General features: G+C 40.4%; 1 protein-coding gene across 23 annotated transcripts in view; it reads left to right on the top strand.

Annotated features, from left to right (window-relative positions):
* The window catches only part of LOC125452749 (myelin transcription factor 1-like protein), a 402,372-nt gene that overhangs the window by 291,051 nt on the left and 92,227 nt on the right, over positions 1-19,094 (top strand). For all 23 annotated transcript variants that reach the window (XM_059645600.1, XM_048531537.2, XM_048531532.2 and 20 more), the window contains one exon: positions 9,851-10,101. In XM_059645600.1, the coding sequence (XP_059501583.1) occupies positions 9,851-10,101 (251 nt within the window). The remainder of the gene's footprint in view (positions 1-9,850; positions 10,102-19,094) is intronic.

Here is a 19,094-nt window from a genome sequence, read left to right as displayed (position 1 = left end):
CATATAGCACATTTCAGGATGCCATAAAATGCTTTACATTCACACTTATTGAAGTGTGGTCATTTTAATGTAGAGATCTCAGCAGGCTATTTGCCCCCAAATAACCATATGGCCCTAATAGAATCATGCAGTTGGGTCATATGCAAGAGCAAGAGGCTCAAGGCTATGGGATGGAAGTCATAACCATCTGACTCAGGGAGAGAGCTACAAACTGAGCCATATCTGATACAGCAACAGATCCACCTGCTACTTTCAGACCAAGCCATTAACAACAGAGAAAGTCACACATGTTTTCATGTTCCCTTGGTATATGTCTGTTTCACTGTAACTCTGATACCATTCATATGCCTATTGTAAGTATGATGGTCTACATAAAAGTGAAAATGCCCAAGGATTATGTTCTTGAACTGAAAGCCAGTTTAAAAATTTGAGTATGTAATCTGTGTGGGCACTTCACTGCAGTACTGTGGCTGTGCTACATTGTCTGAGCTACTGTCTCCCATATGAGTCACTAAATCAAGACTCCTCTGCTCTCATAAGTAGTTATAAATGACCCCACGGCACTTGTTAAGGACAGGCAGTGGAGTTCTTCCAGTTTCCCAAAATCAAAATCCAATTATCTGATATCACACTCCTGAGGGAATCTTACTCACCACAAATTGGTAGTTGCATTTCAGCTTTTTACAAGAGCAGCTACACACTAGATCTTGACCGCTGAGTTTAGTGTGCCATCTAGCTAGCTGATAATGTAAATCCAGCCATTTTAAGGATTGCTCCTCAAGACTGTATCTACACCAAACAATGGATAAGAAAATGTTTGTTTTGGAAACCTAATGGTGCAACAGTTGGCAATCCAGAGGCCAGTCTGGCTGAGAAAAAAAACCGATGACAGTGAGGTCCTGATGAAAAAAATCAGCAGAAACAAGTGATTTTTTTTATGCATCCTTAAAGAGTACGCGAACACAGCAAATGCTGCAAAAGTAAGTAAATGATGTAATCTTGGTGAGATGACTCGGAGCAATTGGACGGAAAAGGCAAAGTTCAGTCCTTTAGTTGCAATTAGGTTCCTATCTAGGAACAAGGTCGAGTAGTGAGTCATCTTTGAAAATGGTGACTGCTGGAGCTGCAGTGAAAACCGCATACAAAGCCAAGTTCAGGTCACCACTAGGTAATAGCAAGAGCTGCAGATTCTGGATGCAGTGTGGTCCTGGAGGAACACAGCAGGTCAGGCAGCATCAGAGAAGTAGGAAAGTGGACGTTTCAGGTTGGGAGGACTGATGAAAGGACCCGACTCAAAATGTGACTTTCCTGCTTCTCTGATGCTGCCTGATCTGCTGTGTTCCTCCAGCTCCACACTGTATCGATTCAAGTCACCACTTTCTGTTTTTGCAGGGAGTCCTAATTTTAAAACAAGCAAATAAAGCTCAAATGTACTTCTGATAACCAGTGGAGCCTCATAGGGAACAATGCTGGCATCTCAATTAATTTATAATCTGACTTGATTGAAGGGACCAGATGTATGATTGCTAAATCTGCTGATGATACAATTAAAGGTAGAAAAGTAAACTGGGAAGGGGGCCTAAGAAGTCTGCAAAGGGATTTGAATATTTTAAGTGAATGGACAATAACTTGGCAGACAGACTATAACATGGCTAAATGCAAACCTGTTTTCTTTGGCAGGAAGAATAGAAAATCAGTGTACAATTTCAATGGAGCTTTTAGTTTAAAGAATACTATTCTTCAGAGATCAGTGATGGCTGGCTCAGTGAATATTTTCAAAGGCTGCATTAGTTAGATCCTGACTGAGAAGAGAGCCAAAGTGTATTAGCGATGGAAAGGCATGATCTTAACAAATGGCAAAGTAGACTGGAGAATCCTCTATTCTAGTTTCTAGCTTGTATGGTAGTACGGTTGTAAAATCCAGATATCAAGTTATTTCCTGACTCAATTATTATTGCAAAAGATGACAGGCCATCCATGTACTTACTAAACAATAAACTTTGTTAACAATACGTGACCCAGACGGAGTGCTCCATTGGTCACCACTGGTTCATCCAGAGCACTGAGTTTGACAGCATGATTACTTTAAATGAGGAAATGTCTGTTTCTCAATGAACACATCATGTGGCCCTGCCCATGAGCTGGGCAACTGGTGATGCCATTCTCAGAGCATGTTAGATATGTCATGTAGAGTGACTCCACTCACCCCTCTCTCCGTGAATGAAGTATGCCTCACTAAATGCTAAACTGTGAACATACTATGTTCTCAATAATCTGTAATATAAATGCTGTGTGATCTCTGAGATCAGGAGTTGATTCCTGTACGTTAGCAAAACTTGCACATGTGAGTGCTCCAAACCCAGGAATGTTAACCTTGCAGTCCTTGGAATCAACAGTGCGACATGTTCTTTGAGCTCAGGAGCGTGAAAGCTGAATATTGTTTAAGGTCAGGGGTTGCTTTTTAATCCTTGTATGAGATGTTGTTGTCATTGGCAAAGTCAGCATTTATTGCCCATCCTAATTGTGCTTGAACTAAGTAACTCTCTAAGCCATTTTGGAGGGCATGTACAGGTTAACTGGAGTCACACGTAGGCCAGACAATGTAGGAATAACAGATTTCCTTCGCTAAGGGGCATTCATGAACTAAATGGGCTTTTATATGAGCCATGAACATTTTTCGAACTTGGGAGCGAGAGTGTTGAATTTTGGCTGAACGTTGCTCATTCAGTGAAGTTGGAAATATGAGCTTTGTGCCCCTCTGAGCTCAATGGTGTGATCCTTCTCCTCAGCTGGGCGTGTGAGTCTTTTTTACTCTCTTAAAAGCAGCAGTGTTAGCATTGTGAACTTTGGAACCTGCCTGACTGGATCAGATGTTGTAATGCAGAGATTGATATGCATATAATTTTAAAAATATGATAGAGAAGAGGTGAGGCTGACGAAGGACTAAAAACAGAGGCAGTTACTGATATGCTAAATTAATATTTTGCATCTGTCTTAGTATGGAAGAAGATGCTGAATTGTCATTGTAAAGAAGAGTGAGTTGAGATACTGGTTATACTCATCATTGATATTTGAAATGCAGGCTCCACTTAAAGCTAATAAGTCACCAGGATCAGATGGGATCTATCTGTGTCTACTGAAAAAAGTAGTAATTGAAATTGTGCAGTTACTGGGCACATTTTATTAATTTTCCTGAGTTGCAACAGTGATAACAGAGGATTGGCGAATTGTCATCCATGTTCAAAAAGGGCATCCAGGAGAAACCCATCAACCACAAGCAGTCAGTTTAATCCTGGTAGTGAGAGCACTTTTAGACCTGAGCATCCAGGACAGAAATAATAGTCAATTGAACAGTGTAGATTAACTAAGGAAAATCAGCATGGATTTATTCAAGGCCAAACATGTTTAACTAACTCATCTGGATTTTTTTGCTCGGATAACAGAGAAGGTTGATGACAACAGTGCAGTCAGTATGCATACATGGGTTTCCAAAGGCATTTGATAAAGTGTGACATAACAATCTTACAAGCAAAGTTGAAGCCAATGGAATAGATTGTGGTAGCATGGATTTGAAGTAGGCTGTGTGGGAGGGTACAGAGAACAGTGGCATATGGTCATTTTTCAGCCTGGAGGAAGGTTTACATTGGGGTTCCCAGAACAATGGACTATACTTGAACTGTGATTTTCAATGATACACTAACTGCTCCAATCTGAAATCTGGAAACACCAGTTGCTTGAAAATGTTTTGAGCAGATCCACGGAACTTTCAGACTTACCATACATATTGATGCAGAAATGGTGAATGCAATGTCCTCCGTGACTATTCTAATGGTCCTGCTTCAATAAAAGATGAGAATAACTTTTGACTAATTCAGTGCAATAAGATGGATTGAAAGAGCAAGAGAGAAGATGGATGACAGGAAGAAAATTTAGCTAATTATATGAAAATTAAAACTAAAAATCAAAGCCTTTCATACTTGCAGTACACTGCCTATTCCTCTGTGAAAATAAGTTGTTCTCAGTTTTTTATAATCATAATAAATAATCTTTATCTGAGTTTCCTGACCCTGGGGCCAGTTATTAATGCTATTTCTTTACTAACTGGATTTTCCTGTTTCTTTGGCATTATTTTAGGCAGGAAAATTGCAAGTTACAATATATCGGTAAATAAAACCATTTTTATTAATGCCTTATCATGTTTTCTCACTATTTTATGTCTCTAGCACATATTTATTTCTCATTCACACACATGGGTTAGGTTTTCTAACGTTATTCCAAAATCCAGAGGTACCTCGATCCCAAGTGTTTTGGACTGGAGAGGTTACAGTCTGCACGCTAAAGACTTAGGTTTGAATGCAAAGGGCACAACATCAAAAGATTTCCAGATGATGCAGAATTTGAAGAAAAGCAGTGGTAGACTTCAAGAGGACATACCAGGCTGATAGAATGAGTGGACACAGGACAATAAAGTAATTTACACTCTTCAGTTAGTTTGCCATGAGTTATCAGACTATTGGAAGCATATCCTTCATGCTAGTAAGTTACCTGTTGTTACTTGATTTTGTAGCTGCATCACAGTATAAGGATGGCCTCCATTTTCTTTCTGGACATTTCAAGGGAAGGGAAATGAAGTGTGTCACCAAGCTTTACACTCCATATTGGATAAATGGGAATTTGACCTGTTCAGCTTTCACAGTAACTTGGGTTGGAGACTGTTAAGTGATGCTCAAACTACAGAGTGGAAGCAGCCCCAACAACTCCCCAACAACTGCACCAGGAAACCATGAGGGCTGCAGATGCTGGAAGCTAGAGCCAATAAACATGGAGCTGGAAAAGCACAGCAGGTCAGACAGCATCCGAGGAGCGGGCAGGTCAACCGGTCTCCTGACGAAGAGTTTCAGCCCAAAACATTGACTTACCTGTTCCTCGGATGCTGTGTGACCTCCTTTGCTTTTCCAGCTCCAGATTCCTGCACTAGCTTCTTCTCATTTGGAAAGGACTGTACAATATGTTGCAGAAGGACAGTGCCTTTTTCTCACTTAATGCTAACAGCTCCACTTAGTGTATGTCACTGATATCATAGTGCACATTTTCTTATTGATGTAAATGCTTTAATGTGAATCATGTTATGCTTTTATTACTCACTTAGGACTGAATAAAAAACAAAATGAATTCAACCTGACAATGAACTGTAAGCAACCAGCCATCATTTTGAAATTACTATTAATAGACAAAGGCAGGAAGCTAATTTGGGATCAAACATACCTGAAGCATTTCTGTCTTACCTTGTCAAAAACAATGCTCTTAATGACAGTGGTGTGGCTTGAAATAATAGTGGGAGCCTGAGATTAAACTGAACTGGCAGCTATGTCATTGGTCACTGAGCTTAGGGCAAAGCATTCTGACAGTTTTAGGAGGAGTTCCCTTCAAGCCAATACTAAAACAAAAAAAAACAGACATGAAAATTAACCATCTAACAGCCTCTAGAGCCCAAGACAATTTTCTTGCTAGCCATCCTGTTGCTGCCAAAAGTATGAATTCTAATCGAGAAATAATAGCTCTTGACTGCCAGCCCTTGTCTATTGGAGAATGCATGGAGATGAATTAAATATATGCAAGCAGATATGCTATTAATTTCAATTTCTGCCTTTTATGCTCACTTATTCAGGCTATTTATCAAGATATTTAAAAGCATTTTCACTGATAAGAAAGAGCAAAAGATTTATTTATTTCAGCCCTGACAGCTTTCTCACCTGCTCATACAAAAGTCTTATGTAATCTCAGTCCAACACTGTTAACATAATATATGCCTTCATTTTGTTGAGAAGCAGTAATGAAGAGGCGAGAGACATTGTACAGGGCATCATCAGGATTGAAAGAGTAGGAGAGAAAACTAGATAAATCAAGGAGTGATTAGATGAACCCAAGTTTTTGTTTGAAAGGTCCATAAATTAAATGCAGAGGGGAAGATTGAATTTAACTGCTAACTGACTGACCTTCAAGGCTCAGTTTGAGTGTACATAAAGTATTAGTGTGAATTATTCTACTGAGCATTAGCAAGAGATGCAAGTCTGACATTCAGTGCATTGCAAATCTAATATATATAACAATGGCTGGTGTAGAGTCAGTTCTCTTGTAATGGAGACTCTTTTGATTAATTTTTTTCTAACTGCATTGTCCTATGCAGTGAGATTAAAACATCCTGCATAACCACAGACATCTTAAATGGTTTACAGTTCTGTTGGATGAATAGCTCCATCCTTGACTCTAGATAAAATAGGAAACTATTGTAGACTGAATAGATGAGAGGTATGAAGTAGAGTGGTCATAATAATGCATGGTGCCATCTGTTAGTATTAAATATGCCCGATTATCAGAAAGTCATCAGCACAGTTTGTCAAATCTGGGCGAACTTCAATCCATCACTAAAACCATTTGTTTTATATTTTCCTTAAGGTGCAAAGATCTCAGTTGATCAAACAAAGATCCTTAAATGATTTGCAGAGAAAAGTCCAAGCAATGTAGGATCATGCAGTCACGTTATGAGTCATACAGTGGAACGTCCATCATTTAAGTGACAAAAGAAAAATAGTAATGGTGACATCAGTTATTAATTGCACTGTGTAAACGCAGTTTACACAAACCATGTACTATTCTGCATGCTCCCTACATTATTTGTACTTCAGGAAGCTTACATTTCAAACAGAATTTCATCTTTGAAACAGGAGTGAAAATGTAGCAATTCTCCCAAAGTCTTGCAGTCAGAAAGGAATCTTGCGGCCAGTCAGCACTACTGCAAGCATATTACTGCTAGAATCACAGAATCCCTAGAGTGTGGAAGCAGGCCATTGGCCCACTGAGTCCACACTGACCCTCCAAATTGCATCCTACCCGGATCCACCCTATTCCTGTAACCCTGCACTCCCTATGGCTAACCCATCTCACCTATACATCCTTGGACTGTTGGAGGAAACTGGAGCACCCAGAAGATATCCATGCAGATGTGGGGAGAATGTGCAAGCTCCACACAGACAGTCACCCGAGGGTGGGATCGAACCCGGCCCCTGGGACTGTGAGGCAGCAGTGCTAGCCATTATGCCACCCTAAATCCCGATCATAATGAAGCCTGCACCTTTCAACTTTAGCAAATTTCCAGGTTCAAGTCCCCCTCCGGGGCTCAAGCACAAAACCCAATGCTGACACTCGCATGCAACATGAGGAAGTGCTGAAGTACCATCTTCCAACTAAATTGTAAACAAATGCCTCGTCAGCCTGCATATGTGGATATGTAATGTACCTTGGTCCTACTTTGTGCAAGAGCTTTGAATTAACCCTGGCATCCTGGCCAAATGTATCTTTGATGCAACATCTCAAAAAATAGATTATCTGTCCTTAATCGCATTGATCTTTGTAGGAGTTTGCTGGAGTTTACAGTGATATTGCTGATAACTGCCAAATATTGACCCCATTCACTACTCTTCAGATAATGAAACAGTCACCTCCGCATGTGGAAAGACCTGGATCAGGTTTTTGTCTGATAAATAACAGTGAAACATTCATGTTACACATTTGCCAGGCAACAACCAGCTTCGACATGAGAGAATCTAATCATTGCCCTTTGACGTTTAGTGGTATTACCATTGCTGAATTCCCCACTGTCAACACCCTGACGGTTACCATTGATCAGAAGCTAAACTTGAATTATCATGTGTATTCTGCAGCTACAGGAGCAGATCCGATGCTGGGAATTGTGTGGCATGTAATTCACCCCCTGGCTCCCTAAAGCCTGTCCATCATTTGCAAGGCACATGTCATGAGTATGGTAAAATATTCTGCAGTTGCCTGGCTGTGTGCAGCTCCAACAGCACTCAAGATTCTTGTTTCAATCCAGTACACAGTCTGTTGGATTAGAAACTTAAACATTCAATCTTTCCAGTAAGCGTATGCACCGTTTACGAGATACGGTACAGCAACTCACTGCAGCTCCTTTGAAAACATCTTCCAAACCCAACATCTCCATGGAAAGTTCAATCAATGTGGTCGGTTTTAAGGAAATTCTTAAAGCATGAAAGCTAGGTAAAAAGGTGGAAAGGGATGGTATTCCAAAACATGAGGCCAAGGCACCTGAAAGTGTGGCCATCAGTGGTGGCGTGATTAGAATGAAGGCTCCACACAGACACAGAAATAGGAGAGTGCATATATCTCAGAGGGCCATGGGGCTAGAAGAGATTACATGGACAGGGAGAGGTAAGGTCATGAGGGGGTTTCAAATCAAGAAAGAAAATTTTAAAATCAAGATGTTGCTTGACCAGGAGGCAGTGCTTGCTGTGGGAGATTCAGGCTGCAGCATTTGATGACAGCACGATAATGGGCAGTGAGATGTGGGAGACTATCCAGGAGCAGTGGAGTGCAGAGGTAATGAAAACGTGAATGAGGCTTTTGGCTGCAGAAGAGCTGAGGCAAGGGCAAAGTTGAATGATTCTCAAGCTGGAATAAAAAGCATCCCTAATGATGACAGAAATTCATTTTGAGGTTGATGTGCCGCTAAGCTTGCAACCAGACTGACACAGCCTCAGACCACTGTCTAGGAGAGCAGTGCATCAGTAAATGACAATGCAGGCTGGAGAACACTCAGAAAATAACATTGCCTTTTCATGGCAACAAGATATACAGCATGTACTGAGTTACCCACAGTTTGGTATTATGTAGAGCCACTAATGTTTACTTTAGGTGAGGAATTTGGCATGGACTATGTTTTTGGATGGAAAATGGTTGATTGCTGTGTGAGCACAACAGTATCAAAAGTTGGGCCTTGGAGCACGTCAGGTAATTATGGTGAACTGCATATGCCAGCCTGGGGGCAGCTTATTAGGCTGGTAGCAGCATTGGATATGTTCAGGTGGTTGGGAGTGAATAGAGGGCTGGTATGTGCTGGCAGTCGTGTGCGTTGAGGAGCTCATCTTCTTCCCCTGTGCCCCACATCGTGGTAAGTTCAAAAGAAAACACTGTTTTGATTATGGCCTTCTGATGTCACATTAATAGCAACTGATTTAAGTTATTGGACAATACAAAACCCTGAGGGCAGTGTAGCTGGCACATGCTCAATGCTGTCAGATGCTTGAGAGAAGCCCTAAAGTGAGGCAGTCACTTATTTACATATGTCTGTGTTTGGTGGCCAGTAGGGCTGCTGGAATATCACTGATCTTTGTGTGGCACAAACATTTTTCAGAAGCCCAAGGGACGGGAAGATGGCAAAAGACGATTGATCTGTTGACCTCCATTTTATGCCCAATCTATGACCATAACCAAGTCCATTCACTCCTGCCCGTTTCTTAATCCATAAGTTTCTGTCAGTAAGTTACAGAAGGTGAATCTGTTTTGCAGTCTTTATATTTCCATTCATTATTTTTATTTCATCAGCAAGCATATACTTTTCAAGCATGTTGATGAAATTGCTAAAACTAAGATGCAGAGAGAAAAAAAATACACGTATCTATACATTTTTAACAACATTCGGGGAATTTGCCATCACATTGTAACATTGTGCGTAATCCACCCAATGCTCTGTGCCGAAATGCCTCCGAATACTAATATGGAATGCGAATGTGTTTGTCTGTGTTTCCTGATTCACAGGAAATCGTTCACTTATAAATGAGTTAAAATCCTCAGTGAGGTGCCCGAGAGAAAATTTTTTTTTACAAGATGAACATTTCAAGTGTTCATATATCAGCATTGCAGAATTTAATTTTGGCTCCTTTATGTGAGAAAATAGGACAAACTCTTGCATTTGATATTTGGTTAATGGAGTAATTAGTCGTCTTGTGTTTCCTTTTATTGCTTGTTGTTACAGCAAAGCGATTTTGTAAGAACTCCAGTTCAGCCAGCAGCACGACGAGTAGCTATGCTCCCAGCAGTAGCAGTAGCAGTGTCAGCTGTGGTGGAGGCAGCAGTGCCAGCAGCACTTCAAGCAAGAGCAGCTTCGACTACACACACGACATGGAAGCAGCGCACATGGCAGCCACGGCCATTCTGAATTTGTCCACCAGGTGCCGAGAAATGCCGCAGAACCTCTCGACCAAGCCTCAGGATCTGTGTGCGAGGGTAAGTGAATTCCACTTGACAAGACCTTTCCCGGCGTACGCCACAGTCTCTGGCTCCACCATCCATGCAAGTATGCGTTTGCGTGTATACAGGCCTAAGCACAAAGCAAACCCAAATAATACTGATTGGCATGTGGCATCATTAAAAGAGGACTGGCAAACGGTTTGAATATTGCGTCTGATCCTGTGAATCAAGAGCTCTAACAGGGATTCAGCAAAGCATTTTTATGGATAAAAATTGATTAGCAACCATTTTCATTTGTCCATTTTTGGATGATTCCAATTGAGGACATTCATTTTCTTTTCCTCATCAGGAAGAGGATGCCATTTTTGGGAATCTAAGTGTGCAACTACACAATCATTTTTGCATTGTAGACTATTCCATGCTGTCTCTGCCACATGGAGTAAAACTTGTGTGTTAGCAAGTTTACTTTCTAAATGGTTCAGAAATTCTGGCTACTTCGCTAATTTAAAGGCCAATTGTGTTTAAAATTAAAATTTACGTGAGCAGAATTGAAGCTCTCCGTGTGCCAATAAGCAGAGACTTTTCCCAGCTCGACAGTCTGATTCACATGCAATATAACTGTGTAAAGCTAGCTAAAATTCATTATTGTAGCTGCTGCTCTGTGATTGGTAGCTACAAATACAGCCTGACATTTTTCCATTGTTATTATGAGAGCCAGTGTTAATCTTCCTGAGATGCCGTAACCTCCAACCTCAAGAAGGTCTCCAATTACACCAGTGTAATTTTCTTTCTTTTTCTTTCCTAAACCATTTTAAAGACTTCCCTGACAGCTAATTTGTGCAATGGACCCGTACCTATTAGGTCTTGTGTTGAGACTGAACAAAATAATTTTCACTCGGCCCTTATTAAAGCAAGGCAAGACTTTCATTCTATTTTACCGGTTCCAGGAAAGATTGAACAGTCTGCACAGCACTAACTAGGCTGTCTGAAGCCTTCTGCTGAAATAATCCTTCAATAGCATTCCTGTATCTAATTACTTTAAACAAGTTTTTTTTCCTTTCGTTTCTTCAAGTCCCATTACCAAAGAAATATGTTTTGTGCTACTGTTTTGCTAGCATGGCAAATGAACATTGAGGCAGAGTTGATGGTAGGAAAAAAATAAGCTGTAATAAAAAGTACAGCTCATCTATGAACTGAAGTCAGCCACTTATCCCCTTGAGCCTGCTCTGCCGATCAATTAGAATAGCTGAACCAGTTATCCACCTTAGCTCTATATCCCTTGATAGCATTATGTAGCAATAATCTAGCAATCTCAGCCATGAAAAGCTCCAATTGTTCCAGCACCCACAGCCTTTTGGGTCAGATAATCCCAGATTTCTATGACTGTTTGCCTCCTGATTTCCCTCTGGAATGGCCTGGGTTTAATTATGATTATATTTTATCATGATTGTTTTTCCCGCTAGAGGATCTATTTTCTTTGCAGTTAATGCAATCATTTCTCACTCCCATATATGAAAGCGAATAAAGGTGAAATTCCTGAAACCTGATCTCATAATTTAGCCCTCTAAATTAATGTAGTCCTTCTGGTGAATCTGTACCTCCAAGGCCCAGACATCTTTTCTGAGGTGTGCTGCTCAAAACTAAATACAGTAATCCATATAGATTCTGGCCAAAGGTTCAATGCAGCTGAGCAGAAATCATAGAACCCCTACAGTGTGGAAACAGGCCCTTCGGCCCAACAAGCCCACACTGACCCTCAGAGCATCCCACCCCAACCCATTTCACTAATTTCCTGTATCTAATCCACCCAACCTAAACATCCCTGGACACTATGGGCAATATAGCAAGGCCAACCCACTGAGCCTTCATAATAGAGTGTGGAGCTGAATGAACACAGCAGGCCAAACAGCATCTTAGGAGTACAAAAGCTGATGTTTCAGGCCTAGACCCTTCATCTTTGGACTGTGGGAGGAAACTGGAGCACCCAGAGGAAACCCACGAGCTCAAAGTGTAGTTAGTTTAATCAATAAAGGGCATTCTTAGCATTGAGTAAAGCGAGTTTCTGCACTGGGGAATAGTGCTGTGGGAATAATGCTTGCAAGCAAACGGGAACACAGGGATACAGGGAGAACTGACCTTTTTGTACCAAATTGGCTGGAAGTCAGAAGACAGAGGATGGTGGTGGAGGGTTGCTTTTCAGACTGGAGGCCTGTGACCAGCGGTGTGCCTCGAGGATCAGTGCTGGATCCATTGCCTTTCTTCATTTATATAAATGATTTAGATGTGAACACAGGAGGTACATATGACACCAAAATTGTGAATGTGTAGTGGACAGCAAAGAAGGTTACCTCAGAGTACAATGGGATCTTGATCAAATGGGCCAATGGGCTAAGGAGTGACAGATGGACATTAATTTAGATAAATGTGAGATGCTGCATTTTGGAAAGGCAAATTGGGGCAGTACATGTAACGGCAAGGCCCTGGGGATTGTTGCTGAACAAAGACACCTTGGAGTGCAGGTTCATTGTTCCTTGAAAGTAGAGCCACAGTTGGTATGCTTGCCTTTATTGGTATGCGCATTGACCATGGTAGTTGGGAGGTAATATTGTGACTATACAGGACATTGGTTAGGCCACTTTTGGAATACTATGCGCAACTCTGGCCTCCCCTCTATAGGAAGGATACTATTAAACTTGGAAGGGTTCAGAAAAGATTTACAAAGATGCTGCCCAGGGTTGGAAGGTTTGAGCTATGGGAGAGTCTGGATAGGCTGGGGCTATTTTCCCTGGAGCATTGGAAGCTGAGGGGTAATAGAGGTTCATGAAATCATGATGGGCACGGATAGGGTGAATAGTCAAGGTGTTTTCCCTGGGGTGGGGGAGCCCAAAACTAGAGGGCATAAGTTTTAATGTGAGAGGGGAAAGATTTAAAGGGATCTAAGGGGCAACATTTTCACACAGAGAGTGGTCCGTGTGTGGAATGAGCTGTCAGAGGAAGTGGTGGAACCTGGTACAATTGCAACATTTAAGAGGCGTCTGGATGTGTGTATGAATAAGAAGCGTTTAGAGGGATATGGACCAAATGCTGGCACACGGGACTAGATGAATTTAGAATATCTAGTCAGCATGGTCGAGTTGTACCAAAGGGTTTGTTTCCGTGCTGTATATGTTTATGAGCCTCTGAATTAAATCCAGACTGCAGAAGTGAGAGAGGCAAATCCTAACCACGGAATCTTCAGGGAACTCCCTGTTAACCCATCTTGTCTATGATACAATATTATGATGAAGCAAATTTATGCAAGATACTGAACAAGTCCACATAGTTTCTCATAAAACTAAACCAGTGTGCACAGTGCCACAATTTTAAGAAATAAATTTAATCCAAACTTAATTGATCTTAATACAATTCAATAATGCTGGATGTATCTATTTTTGGCATGATTATTATCCTCAATTTTCTGATTGCTCAAACTAAAAGGTGTTAATCTTGGTACACTGCATTCAAATCAAATCAGAATATTGTCCTACTGCTTCTCTACTCCTTTCTTTTATCGCATTGGTTTCCTTTTTGAGTGGGAATGTCTGTCTGTTTACCACTTTACACATGTTATGAGGATTTCAGTGATTATTTTGTCACACCATTCATACAATTACTTTGCATTCCCACTCAAATAACATTTAATCAACACATTCATGTCAAATGGTTATCCACATTATCTAGAGGCTGCAGAAAGATTATTGTGCAAGAGTCTTTCCTGAAGACTGCCAGGAAGGTTTACATGCCATCATTTACTTTTAGTTTTGTTTCTGCTACTTTTGCTTAAATTTATGTACCTTTCTGCCAGTTGCTTGGCAGCTGACAATTTTCTCCAAATTTCAATAATATTGTCATGATAGAAATCCCACATTACTTTGGCTTCTTTGAGTAAGATGACAAGAATCACTTGAGAGATACAAGACTGCATCCAAGTCATCAACTTAACCTTCATTTTCAGAACCCAGTGCACATAACCACAACAGCACAGGCTTAGATTGAAGCTCCCCAAAATTATCTTCAACTAACCTTGTCCACAGGCACAGTTTTGTACTGACTGTGAAGACCAAAATAGACCTGTTTTGTGACATGTCATTCAATGTGCCATGGATACATCCCCTACATTAGTAAATGCATAATCCATGATATCTTTAATGTATTGCTGTTTTTGCTTCACCTAGAATTCAGGTTCTTCTCTCAAGAACAACTTGCAATAGTTTTACAGAGCTTACACAGAATTATAGATTGAACCAATAATATCCTAAATGTTTCATTGCACTATCGTGAATGACACATTACTCCACTTCAGCTTCTGACAAGGAAAAATGTTTTTTAGCTTATTTGTAAGCATCAGCAAATGCTAATAAATATTTTTTAGACAGCAGCCTTAATGCCTTCATTGTGATACAGCTGTTGTCCTACTCTTAATTACACCTCCTCAGATCTTGAGGCAGTTGCTGAATAATCAAACTATCCCTGGAACAGAGGGTTCTGAGGTATAGTGGTAGTGTCCCTGACCTGAGCGAGGAAGCCAAAGTTCATATCCCATTTGCTCTAGAGGTGTGTCACAGCACCTCTGAACAGTTTGATCAGAGAATATATCCCCTGGAACAGGGATATTTTTGCATAAGTATAGTAAGACTGTTGTTGAGTTTAAGCATAATGAGATGCATCTATTCAATTGAGTGTTAAAGCCTGAAGCTTCCAGCTGTATTTTGTACAGCTGTAAATTGCGGTATTCTGTATAATGTACCCTGCTAGAGATATCATCATGAAGGTCTCAGAAGAAGAAGAAGACCTCGAGTGCAGAAAAAAAAGTACAGACAAATTGAAAGGCTGTGAAACCCAGTGCTTATTGAAAGAGACACTCATGTGTTCTCAATCCTAACTACCAATGCAATGGGCATTTTGAAATGTTTCTACTGCATTAACTGTCCTAACTACAGCTGCCTATGTCGTCTACCAATATTTGGAAACAATGCCTTACTCCTTCCAAACATTTCCCCAATTTTGCATTCCTGCCACTTGATGAAACAAAGTTGAAATGTTGATCAAGAATTCCCTTTATCAGTATTCAACTAATTATATCATAATATCTGCAGATGAGTATCTAGTGTTTGCTTTCATCACGCATCCCCTTAATGACAGTGCATGACGTGAGTGCTTTTATATCTACTCTTGCACATTATTCAGTTGCTACCTTAGTCACTGGAGTATGTGACATGGCTGCCTTAAGTGTGCAAAAGGACCTTTGGAGTTGAGGTGATGCTGAGATAAACCAGTGATGTGCGCTCAGGTCCTGTGGCATTAACAGTTGTTGCAGAGAATTGTTGGAGTGGAGATATAGTTACACGTATTGAAGTTCCGAGGGTCAGCATTATTATCCATACTTACAGAACTAATGGCACCAGTGGGGTCAGCGAATCATCTTGCCTAGCTCATCTTCAAGCGTCTGTAAACAAAATGGATACTGATTCCACTTTAGGTGTTGAAATCTTAAGAATAAAAATCTAAACACTCTTGGTGAATTGAAGTGCCACAAACATTTGTCAAGGTCAAAGGAGTTGAGATATGTCCACTTATTTCCACTGGGAAACATAAATATGCAAAGAAAACACTGTGGATGCTGCAAATCCAAATTAAATACATAAAGTGCTGGAAATACTCAGCAAGTCAAGAAAGATCTGTGAAGAGAAACAAGGTTAATATTTCATGTCAGTGATCTTCCATCAGAGCTTTTAGATCTAAAAATTCACAAGTAACTTGAATAAGGAGTTCAGGAGAAACTTCTTTACCCAGATGATGCTGAGCATTATTTTTTATTTGTTCATGTAATGTGGGCATTGTTGGCTAGGTTATCAATAATTTCCCATCTGTAATTCCTCTGGAGAAGGTGGTAGCAAGCTGCCTTCTTGAACTGCTGTAAGTCCTTGGGATGTAGCGACACCCACAATGCCTGTTAGGTAATGAGCTCCAGGATTCTGAACGAGCAACACTGAAGAAACAGTGATATATTTTTGAGTCAAGATGGTGCACAGTTTGGAGGGAAACTTTCAGGTGGTGGTGTTTGCATGCAATAGTTGACCATGTCCTTCCAGCTGGTAGAGGGTGTAGGTTTTGAAGGTGTTGTCAAATGAGCCTAAATGAGTAGCTGAAGTGTATCTTGCAGACAATACATGTGGAATATGCTGATAAATGGAGTGGTTGAGGCAAACACTATTTAATGGGAGGCTAGATAAGTGCATGATGAAGAACAGACTAGCGGAAGATGTTATAAGGGTGAGGTAAAAAGAGGGAGGAAAAGGATCATGTTGAAAGTAATCTTTGGACTGACTGGTCAGTTTTGGCGCAACAAAATTCTTTGTAAATCTAACACAGACCATTAAACATGTTACCATCTGAATGAATGATCTGAGGAACTTCAGGATGCTTCGATGCAGAAGGACCTAGGGGTCCACATGCAAGAATTGCAGAAACTAGTATTCAGGTACAGCTGAAAAAAAGAAGGCAAATGGAATGTTGGCACTTCCTGCTGAGGGAATATAGTATAAAAGTAGGGAAGTGTTGCTGCAGCAGCTAAGACATTAGTGAGACTGCATCTGAGATATTGCATACAATTTTGGTTGCTTTATTTGAGGAGAGATGTAGTTGTATTGAAAGGTTTTGTCTTATGAAGAGACATCAAGAAGCTTAGGCCTATACTCTCTGGAATTTAGAAGAATGAGAGGAGATCTAATTCACATATATAAAATACTATAGGGGATTGGCAAATTAATTGCAGAAAGGATATTTCCACATGTGAGATAATCCAAACTAAGATGTGTTTTAATATAAGGGGTAACAGGTTTAAAACAAACATGAGGAAAGGTTTCTTCTCTCAAGTGCGGTGAATTCGTGGAATTCACTACCTCACAGTGCGGTTGATGCTGGGACATTGAGTAGATATAAGGAGGGGATAGATTTTTAAATATTAATATGTTGAAGGGTTATGTAGAGTGGGCAGGAAGTGGAGTTGAGGCCAAAATGAGATCAGACATGATCGTATCAAATGACAGAGCAGGCCCAAGAGGCTGTATTACCTACTCCTGCTCCTAATTCTCATGTTCTTATAAATAGCTTCTGGATTTGCCTGCACAAGTATCATCTGCAACTAATTGCTTGTCGCAAGCAGTCCTCCCTTCCCTGTCACTGCCACACTTCCTTGCCAAAACCTTCTTTCTGTTGAAGTGTCTCATCCCTGAATTTCACAGCTAATGAATAATCACCTCAAGCTGACTCTCAATACAAGGGGTTCCAACTCCTCCTCTACCACTGATAGCTGTTTCAACTCACTTTTTATGGGTACTCACTGCAAGCTTTGACAATAAATGATGGCTGCATGGGAGGAGGCTACTTGAACTGAAATAGTAGTCTTTACTACATCCTGACCAAAGAGAACGATGTGGTGCATTGGATGACCTAGCAAGGTCATCAAAGGGGTAATTCTACAACACATTAGCTCCCTGTGTTGAAATATGCATGCAAGACATGTGGAAAAGGGCTACAACTTGAGGAAATTTCTTGCAACATGCTGCCACCTCCTGCCTTTCCTTTTGAACAGTTAACTGAGGTGCTGTGAGCGCTGTCTTAAAGAGAGACCTACTGCGATGCTTCCATCAGAAATCCAGTCATGTCATGTCAGACTGTTTACAGGCAGTCTCACAAACAGAAGGATAAGGCCTCCCCCTCCATTCTCTCCCTCAAGCTCACACCCACACCAAAACTGCTGCAACACTTTTAATCTTGCTGCAGCATGTGATTTGCAAATTTGTTTAGAGTGATCTCCCAGTCACAGATATGTGTCCCCTGCTGGAAGATCATTGAGATTATGCAAGCTCATCTTGGAAATATATGTGGAGTTAACATACTACAGGGCATTCAACCAGTGTTTCTGCAGGAATATTTGCAGCCTGCTATAATTTTTAAACAGTCAACACACTTTGTTTAATGGCCAATTCAGTAGTGTCCTATGAATCAGTTAAATGTTTGTTTGCTATCATAATACAATTACAATTTGTATTATATACTCAGTATACATCAGCATAAATTGTAGATATTAATTTAAGTCATTTGCATTGCTAGGCTCAGTAATTTTTTTCAAGTCACTGCCCCGATAATGACCTCAGTTCTATATTTAAATGTAAACATTTCACAAATTATCAAAGCAAAACAGTAGGATGTTTATAATTCTTTACATCCGTTGACATTTGAAATGGGTCACAATATAAAGACCATGATTATCATAAATTGATAGGTTTTACTTTCCTGATGGCAGCTTGTGTATGAGTGAGCTGGATCCAGTAAGGCACAGGATTAAAAACTGTATAGGTCAAAGGATCAATGATATGTTAAGGATAAATAGGTTGAGATCACAAAGATGGAGAGAAATGTAATTGAAAGCAAAAAAGAAGGATGGAAAGGTGGAAGACATGTCCAGGAAGGGAACGAATGCAGGGAAAGAGATAGACTTGAAATAGTTTTAGAGAGCCATGCATGAAAGTGAACATAATTTTTTTTGAAAAGGAAATGAGAATAAGAGAGCACGACTCAAAATGTACAGAAATTCCTCTTACAGAAGTTGAACATAGAAATTTCCTTTTGCTTAAGTTTATACTGTGGCTGTATTTTTGGTTAGTAACGGTGAATTAAGGCTACTTCAATGAATGCTGCTGATAGAATACTTCAGTGCCCAATGTGATGCTGCATCAAGTGTGTGATGAACCAAGTGCACGATGCAGGGCATTGTTTCTAGATTGATGTTTCTGGCAATGCTAGCAGAGATCTGCCCAACAAACAGCTTTCTTTAACAATACTGTGGATAACAAAGATGTTTAGCGGGTGACCCGCTCCTTAAGTAAGCATCAGATAACTTCAATTCAGCATGCTTTTAATTATGGTCACATCTAACATTACAGTACTACCAAAAATTATGAGGAATGTGTTATCCATGATACTTC

This window comes from Stegostoma tigrinum, chromosome 4, assembly GCF_030684315.1.
Source record: "Stegostoma tigrinum isolate sSteTig4 chromosome 4, sSteTig4.hap1, whole genome shotgun sequence".
Classification (NCBI taxonomy): domain Eukaryota; kingdom Metazoa; phylum Chordata; class Chondrichthyes; order Orectolobiformes; family Stegostomatidae; genus Stegostoma; species Stegostoma tigrinum.
Note: the sequence above shows the minus strand (reverse complement) of the source record. Positions and strands in the feature narration are given on the sequence as shown.